The 8,042-nt window shown below is 45.1% G+C and overlaps 2 protein-coding genes across 2 annotated transcripts; both read left to right on the forward strand.

The window, feature by feature from the left end:
- The first annotated feature begins 116 nt into the window (after positions 1 to 116).
- On the forward strand, positions 117 to 753 carry Pmar_PMAR013838 (ribosomal protein L35, putative). The gene is made up of 3 exons (XM_002774925.1): positions 117 to 282; positions 346 to 405; positions 455 to 753. Exons 1-3 carry the CDS (start codon positions 142 to 144, stop codon positions 620 to 622), a joined length of 369 nt encoding a protein of 122 aa, XP_002774971.1. The 5' UTR covers positions 117 to 141; the 3' UTR covers positions 623 to 753.
- A 1,519-nt stretch (positions 754 to 2,272) lies between these two features.
- On the forward strand, positions 2,273 to 7,928 carry Pmar_PMAR013839 (hypothetical protein; the record flags this gene model as incomplete). The annotated part of the gene is made up of 13 exons (XM_002774926.1): positions 2,273 to 2,417; positions 2,592 to 2,756; positions 3,314 to 3,404; positions 3,452 to 3,498; positions 3,546 to 3,628; positions 4,275 to 4,342; positions 5,375 to 6,013; positions 6,790 to 6,865; positions 6,916 to 6,988; positions 7,032 to 7,158; positions 7,486 to 7,594; positions 7,640 to 7,759; positions 7,803 to 7,928. The coding sequence occupies 13 exons, from the start codon at positions 2,273 to 2,275 to the stop codon at positions 7,926 to 7,928; spliced, it is 1,869 nt and encodes a 622-aa protein (XP_002774972.1).
- Positions 7,929 to 8,042: the final 114 nt, after the last annotated feature.

Raw genomic sequence — 8,042 nt, forward strand, 5'->3', positions numbered from 1 at the left:
GATACAGGAGTCTGTCTGTCTGACCCTCGAGCAACTGTGTCTGCTCGAGAAAAAGCGCGCTCGCCGACTGATCGATATTGTAGCTTCGGGCGCAGTCGACATTGACTTTTACGTCCTGCTTCTACCCACCTCTCCCAAGCAATGAAGGTTAAGGCTTATCAAATCCGAAGCAAGTCCGAGAAGGAGCTCTTGACTGACCTCGATGAGCTCAAGCAGAAGCTTGTCTCTTTGAGGGTCTCTAAGGCTCTCTCTAGCACTGCTGGCAAGGTCGCTGAGATCAGGGTAAGATACCACAGAATTATCATTCATGGTTTGGGGTACTCGTTACTTATTTATTGTTCTCAGACTGTTCGTAAGAACATCGCCCGTACCTTGACTGTCTACAACCAGACTAGGAAGGATGCCGTAAGTCTTCTACTCTGGAGTTCGGTAGACTCCATAATGCTATGTTCAGGCCCGCGCTTCCTTCGCCGGCAAGAAGTACGTGCCTTTGGATCTCCGCTCCAAGTTGACCCGTGCTAAGCGTCGTGCTCTTACCCCCGCCCAGTACAACAAGAAGACTGCCAAGGAGCAGACCCGCAAGGCCAACTTCCCCATGAGGAAGTACGCCGTTGCTGCCTAAGTCGATTTTCTTCGGAAGAGAGATTGATAGTCAGTCACCAAGAGTGGGAGCAGCTGGTTCGTGTCATCGCATTTTGCAGTAGCATTTTCCTGCTGTTTCTACTCGTACGGGAGACCGGAGGGCAACAGAGAGATGCCATCTTGTTGTGTTATTCCAGTGTAATCATGACTCAGAGTCTTCATTTGCATTACGATAGAGCCTATAGGAGTGTTAGGGTTGATTGATTATTACCTTCGCGGTGGTTTTCATGTTGGTATCTGTTTTACATATCACTCGTGAGATTCCGTCTACCCTAAGTCTGTTGTACTATAATCTATCGAGATACGTGTTCGCCAGTGTTTATTTCCTTGACGAGTATGTTCAACCTACAAGGTCATCGCTCTTGCCATCATATACTGTATATGATGGCAAGAGCGATGACCTTGAGCAAGGACTGTTGTATATGATATACAACAGCCCTTGGCCATCCTTGGGCAAGCTCGCTCTTCGAGCAGTTTAGATTTAATATGCACGACGATGACTCTAACTGAGCCGAAGAACGGAACGTAATCTTGAGGAATTATGTTTCCGTGAAAATTTGTTGATTTATTGAACCAATTTCAAGTGCTTGATGGGTCCTGGGGTGATGCTGTCATCGGCAATGGAGATGTTATGAGTATTGTGTTCTCACGGTTCTTGCTGTGCTCAGATCGCCCATGATGATAATGAAACGGCTGCTAATCGGTCATCACAAATTAATACTATCGAAACCTTCACCCAACTGCGGGAATTTGAGTTCTATGATACATGTCAAGATCAGCACAACGTAACCGAACTATAGTGCGCCTATATTGGTACACAAGTTCGCGATGATGCTGGAAGGGAATTCAGTGACTTCGGTTTATCCGGTTGAGAACCCGAACTAGACTGAGGACAAGGCGGTTCTTATAAATCGTCTTCCAGTAGTGTTCGATTCGAACACTTCCTAATCATGTGTTCGAACAGTTCGAACACATGATTAGGAAGTTTTGACAATTCTTCTCATGTCGATGGGATTTCCACACTCGTTATCAAATCGTAGACTGGTACATCTATGACTCCCCGAAGCGGCGAATTTAGTAGAGCAGCTTTCACTTCGCTTCGATCTCCTTGCCGAAACACGTCCAGTTTCACAACGCGTTCTTTGATCTGAGTGGGAATTAAGTTATACACGTTTAACAAAGTAGATTACACGAGCCAAACGCTATCACCAACCGCGTCGACTGGTACACAACGCTGGTTTTGACTTTTTGCATTTAGCGCGCGCCGTTCTGATCGATTTTTCTCTGCGCCACTTGGAAATGGAACGTACCCGAGTTATATGGGCACTCGAGAGGAAGGAGGAAGGTTATAATGGGTGAAGACTCCTTCGAAACCACGCAGAATTGAAGTTGATAATATAATAGTGATTACTGACGATATTATACAAGTACTTAGATTTAATGTGGAAAAATATGCACAATGTCAACTACATTGGTTAGTGACAATTGTGAAAATTGTGGGAAAAATTCTGAGCAATCCTGCCTGAAGTTGTACGCAAAGAAAGAAAACGTGGACTTGCGCTGTTAGAAGAGTATCTTGAGGGTGTCAGCGTAAGATTCAGATTAGGTCCGCTTAGTTGTATCGATCATAATGACATGTCTCGCTCGGGTTGGTGCAAGAATGGGCGTTTCTGCTCTTCCTTCTCTCGTGGGAGCGGCGCCGCCGTGGTTTATGAACCCGATACGAATGCAAGTACGATTTAAAGTCACGAAGCAACAGGCTTATGATAAACCCGGTAAGTGGTACGGGAAAATATGTCCATTATTCAACTACATGCGTTTCACGTGAAGTAGCGTAAAACTTGGTTAAACAAACGCGATTTTCGCGGTGATATGCAGTAGTCGTGAAATATGTTTTTCACGTCACTAGGGTGAAACTCCATTAATATACTTTCCTTGTTGTTTTTCAGCTGACACAAGTCCGTTCACACGGCGGTTCTCGGACAAACCTCATATAGGGATGAAAGCGCTGAGTTCGGAGTATGTGGAGGCTAGCAGAATCATTGTAAAGCAGAGACATTATATTTCGAAAAATCCGGGCTCAACACGAAAGAGGAATTTCAAGTTCTATCCGGGTAGGAAGGCTGGGGTGAGGGTAAAGTGTAGAAAAGTATGCACATGGTCAACTACATTGTGGAGTTTCACTCTAGTGATATGAAAAACACTAGTGAAAAATATTAATGATCTTTCTTGGAAGATCACTTCACATTAAATTGTAATTAAATTAAATTCGCTTTACGTCAAGGTGGCTGACTCGGTTTTACGTCATGGTATCACACTTCCCCACGACTACTACAGGAATCCGCGAATATCGCGTTTTTCACGAAGTATTACGCCACTTGACGTAAAACGGGTGAAACTACACAAATTTAAAAAATAACAGTATTAAATTGATTATAATGTAATGAATGTAAAATTTCTGGGAGGAAATTTCATGCAAATTAGCATTGCTTTTTGGTATACACCTTTACCCGAATTCATATGTAAAATTGTGTACTCCTGAGGTCAGCTGAGGAGGAAAGCGATTATGTATTACTACTCCGAGGTGATACGTTTGAGTTCTGTGAAACGGTTGAGAGTGTTTATTATTACTACATTACTATGATTTACTATTTACTATTCGAAGTGGCAGGTGAGAATGTTGTGGTGACGAAAACAACTTCTTTGAAAGCTGCAGTCAGCGGGCGAGTGAAGTATACCTATGATCCGGAAAAGGAACGATTGTGATAATACTTTCCGCGCCTTCTGGTCGTGTCTATGGCCCCTGTAGTTACGCGAATGTACTGCCAGAACCTCGGGAGGAGCTGCTGCGGGAAGGTGTGGAAATTATGGTATCGGAATATGTGCATTATGAGTGATTATAGATCTATGGCGCTATCGGACGGAGTTTATAACTAGTGTAGAAGACAACAAGTTGCTGATACAGTTGAGGCAGAAGGCGTATTGGGTAAAGTCGGTGTCCCTAGTGTTAACATGGTATGGGTCTTCAGCATATATTCCCGCGGCCGCTGGTGAACCCGCCGCAAGGAATTAGGGTTAGTCAAAGAAGGATTTGTTTGAAGTAGTGTGGGGGGAAATGTACGCATGTGTTGGTAAGAAAATGAAAAAAATTTTGAGGAAATTTTGTGAGGAAATAATGGAGTTTCACCCTAGTGATGTGAAAAACTTATTTCACGACTACTGCATATCACCCCGAATATCGAGTTTTTCACTGAGTTTTACGACGCCACTTCACGTAAAACGGGTCGTGAAACTCCAATGATTTTTGTGAACTTATATTTAAATATACGTGGTGCGTATATTGCGAGTTGAGATAGATGTTGACTTTGAGTCGGAACATGGGAGTTCGTCGAGGTACGATGAATGGAATAATCCTTGCATACGCGACCCTCTTATAATAGAGCCACATCCATACCCTTTAAAGGGAGATCAGTTGAAGCACTACGGTAGGTATTAATTAGAAAAAAGCGAATAAAAGCTACTCGAGGGTGATGAACCATCTAAGACGGTTGCATAAAAATATCAAGAAAAGTGAATAAAACTCAATGCAACAGTTGCGCATGTGTTTTCGCTTTTACTCGGGTTTTGTTCAGCACTTAAAAGGACAACTGCAAGTAACTGACCCCAGAGCTCACGAGTTCGTGGGTGAGTCGGCTCAGCGGTAAAAAGTGGAGACGACATGTGGTTTCTGTGAGAGAAATTTGTCGTGTTTGGACGAGAAACTCGATTTCGCTTCCCCTTACTTTTTTCAGGGAGGAGGTTGAGATATGTCATTGGCATCGATAGATGTTCGTCCGAGTGGCGGGGTGCAGTCGGAAGAGTTGAATTGCGGAAATTTTGGTATGAGCGCACTAGGAATAAAATCTCCTCCTGGGCCGGGCAGGCTCTCGATAGAAGCTAGTGTTTGTAATGCAAAGATTGAGTGGGAAAGAGCTGATGCTATTTCGACCTCTTCGAAGGGTACGATGATGAACGGCACAGACGAGCCGTCTACGTCCATCCACACCAGCGGGGGTGGTCAGGTAGGGGTCCAACGAGAGACGCCTTCGCCTGGGAAAAGTGGGGGAGAGGAGGCTATTGCCACTGAAGAGGAAGAGGTCTCGTCTGTGAGTAGCACAGCTCTGGTGGTAGCAGGAAGCCTGCATAGTTCTATTGTAGTAGAAAATGATGGTAAGTTGAGTACGGTATATCGTGTGGGAGATTTGGTGAAAATTATCCACGATGATGGTTTTGGTGGCGACCTGCGAGGGGCTTTCGAAGCGTCCATTTACGAAGTGCGGGGTACGTTGCTCACGGTGCGGTATATGGGAGATAATAAGGGACTGTACGACGAGACGATCGATGTGCTATTTCATCATAAACGGCTGCGGAAACACGGTGTGTTGGACTGGTCAAGGCTCAGCGTCTTTGGTAGTATTACAAAACCTCCTCCAGAAGAGTCGCCATCATCCGATTTCGCAGAACAGGAGGCGAGGGCTGAGGGCGCGATGACACTAGCATTGGTGGAATCGTGTTTGGCGGTTTTTGGGAGAACTTTGCCCGAGTTCGATAGAGGGTATATCCCTCGTATGTGTCGGTCAGTGCGAAGTAGAATGCATGCCCTGGTCACTCTAGATGAGCCCGATCAAGCGCTAGCGGCACTTTGTCATCATCTGGACCTCCAGCTCGGCTTTAGTGAACTGCATTTTTTCAGTGTGGACTTTTCAAGACAACGTCAAGGCCTAGGGTCGCTGCTGCTCGAGCGGTGGTTGGCTCTTTTGGCCTCCTCGGGGGTGCACTATGTGGTGACGTATGCTAGTGAGAATGCAATAAGTTGGTACGAAAAACATGGCTTCGTCCATAGAAGGGATATGACTCTGCCAGAGCGCCACATTCGAGGGCGAGTGACGCTGTGCACTGGGGCAAAGCTGATGGAATTGAATCTGCAGAATCATCCGGACCAGCGTCCGAGCATAGAGGAGCTTCGCTTCAGGCTGAAGAGGCTCGCCAGTGTTGTTAGGGAAGGGCAGCCACAACAGCAGCAGAGGCGAAGTTTAGAGCGAGTTGATTCGAATTTGGGAGGGGTGACGGTCACAGTTGATGGAAAAAAAGGATTGCAAATACAGTCTGTTAATGAGGAGGCGATGCTGATCAAAGTGAACGGCAATTGGGTACATGTGAATTACCCAGGATTCGAAATGCATGGTGATGATGATGGCATCGGTGAAGTTCGGGAGCTCAGCCCACCCTTTATGGGAGGAAACAGTGACCATGAAATTGATCGTAAACGGGCAGCGCCGGATGGGGAGGCTTTTTCAGAAGGGAAACGGCGACGGTGCGTGAGGCTGGGAAGGTGATGAACCATGTGTAACATAGTTGAGAAGATGTGGGAAAGGCGTGGTATGAACGGCGCCTTAATGAAGAAGTCTACTGTGTATGTATCATTGATAATATTTGCATTGGTTGTTGCCTTGTCACTCGACTGCAAGCGCTGAATGATTACACCTTGAATTTGGTTTGTTACAAACGCGGGGGGTGATAGTCGCATAGTAGAGATGACGAATGTTGGAGGGAAATATGGTTTGCTTTCCTGATCAGCTGAGCCTGGGAGTTTTCTCGATTTTTGTAGGAGTTTATGTACGAATTGGGGAAAAAGTGGGACAGAAATCAACAAAAATTTCCGCAGAATTCCTCAGAATTTTTACATGAGGAGGTTCTAGGTGATACACTCATGCCCCATATTGTAATAGTCGTTTTTTTCACCTCTAACATGTCCTATGGTGAATCTTCTGAAGCTCCACTAGAACCCAACTCCATCCTCATTGAGGAAGTGCCGCCAAGGCCAGAGTTGTCTCCGCTTTTAAATAGTCGCGTTCTAGCCGTACCGTACCCGCCCCGAGAGATATATAATAAGATGTAAGCATGGTATATAATCGATTGCGTATAGGACCCGAAGTGGAAAAATATGTACATCGTCAACTACATGTGGAAGCAACATCTGTGAATTTTTTTTGAGGAAATTATCATTGGTTTGTCAAACTTGTGTAATTAGTGAGGCAACTACTAGACTCAGATGAGGAAAGCGAACAAGTACTGGGAGCAGTGCTTACGCGGAGTGTTTGCGATCAGGTCCAAGTTCGTCGTATTAGTAGTAGACCTGTCCGATGCTGTACTTATGAGCGAAAATGAGCCTATTACTTTGGAGGTAGCCGTCGAGTGGTATCGATTTCGGCGCGACATACGTATTTTTTGTAGGCGCTGAAAAGTGATGTCGCGGAGGCCTTGGGAGTGGATGCTAAAGTGAAAGTGATCGAAACGATAATGTCGAGTGAGAAGCTTAGCTGAGATCGTCTGGGCATTTTCATACTCAGGTTACACTGGTCTTCTGAGGGCACCCATCGAGACCGACGATGACCTTGCTGATTTGTATGGTGCTGTGCATTGTTGTGAGAATGCGAGCAGTGGTGGAAAGAAAAGAGCATCGAAGGCTGATCTACTGTAAGTGTTGTCGTCTCAATATAGTAGGAGTTTGCTACTCTACGCGACATCTAAAAACGCAATTCTTGTTAGATAGGAGCTTTTCAGCAACACTGGATTTTCACCCGCGATGACAAACTGTTGGAAAATTGTTGCGTTGTCGGTCGCGAAGACACACGTCTTGAATTTACATGGAGTATTACACCACTTCACGTTGAACGGGTGAAACTCCATTGAGTTTTAAGCAAATTTCCTCACCCAAGATCTAAAATAGACGTCTCAGATTAAACTCTGAGGAAAATTCCGAAATTATATTTTCCGTCGATGAAATTTTTCGTTCACTTTTAGAATTCTCCAACTCAGAGATGAATACGAAGTTACTATCGATGGTCACTTGAAAGAGATAGAAATGCTCAAAAGAGAGAAAAGTAAACTTGAGGGGAAATTGAAGACTATGGTGAGCGAATATTTTACATGTCTATAGTAGGCGTTGATTTTTCAGGAGCAGGAAATGGTTGAGCTGACTGGACAGTTGTCACACAAGTTGGAGGCGGCTGAGAAGGACATCACTAAGCGAGTGAAAAGCGAATTCGATGAGAAACTGAAGGCATATGAAAATGAGGTGGCTGAGAAAGATATGAATTGAACTCATCACGTGGCGTTAGGTTGCTGAGAAGGAGAAGAAATTTAAGGCGCAGCTGAAAGAGAAAACACAACAAATTTTGGCCCAACAACAGGAGGTTAATCTCGAACTCTTATTTTCTAATGCGAACGGATTCTTGCTGCTGTAGATGAGTAACTTGAGGAGAGAGTTGGACGATACACGTGAGGAGTTGAGATGCGAAAAGGAGCTCGTGGAGGAGCATTCCCAGACGATTTCGGAAAGAGACGCCCGCATCGGTGAG

The sequence above is a fragment of the Perkinsus marinus genome (genome assembly GCF_000006405.1).
Source record: "Perkinsus marinus ATCC 50983 genomic scaffold scf_1104296957160, whole genome shotgun sequence".
Taxonomy (NCBI): domain Eukaryota; phylum Perkinsozoa; order Perkinsida; family Perkinsidae; genus Perkinsus; species Perkinsus marinus.

What these genes read in the sequence shown, in the direction of transcription:
- Pmar_PMAR013838 (XM_002774925.1), top strand. Translation starts at nt 142, where the DNA reads ATGAAGGTTAAGGCTTATCAAATCCGAAGCAAGTCCGAGAAGGAGCTC. An exon ending in GCAAGGTCGCTGAGATCAGG is followed by an intron (nt 283 to 345) that starts GTAAGATACCAC and finishes TATTGTTCTCAG; the next exon opens with ACTGTTCGTAAGAACATCGC. An exon ending in ACCAGACTAGGAAGGATGCC is followed by an intron (nt 406 to 454) that starts GTAAGTCTTCTA and finishes TGCTATGTTCAG; the next exon opens with GCCCGCGCTTCCTTCGCCGG.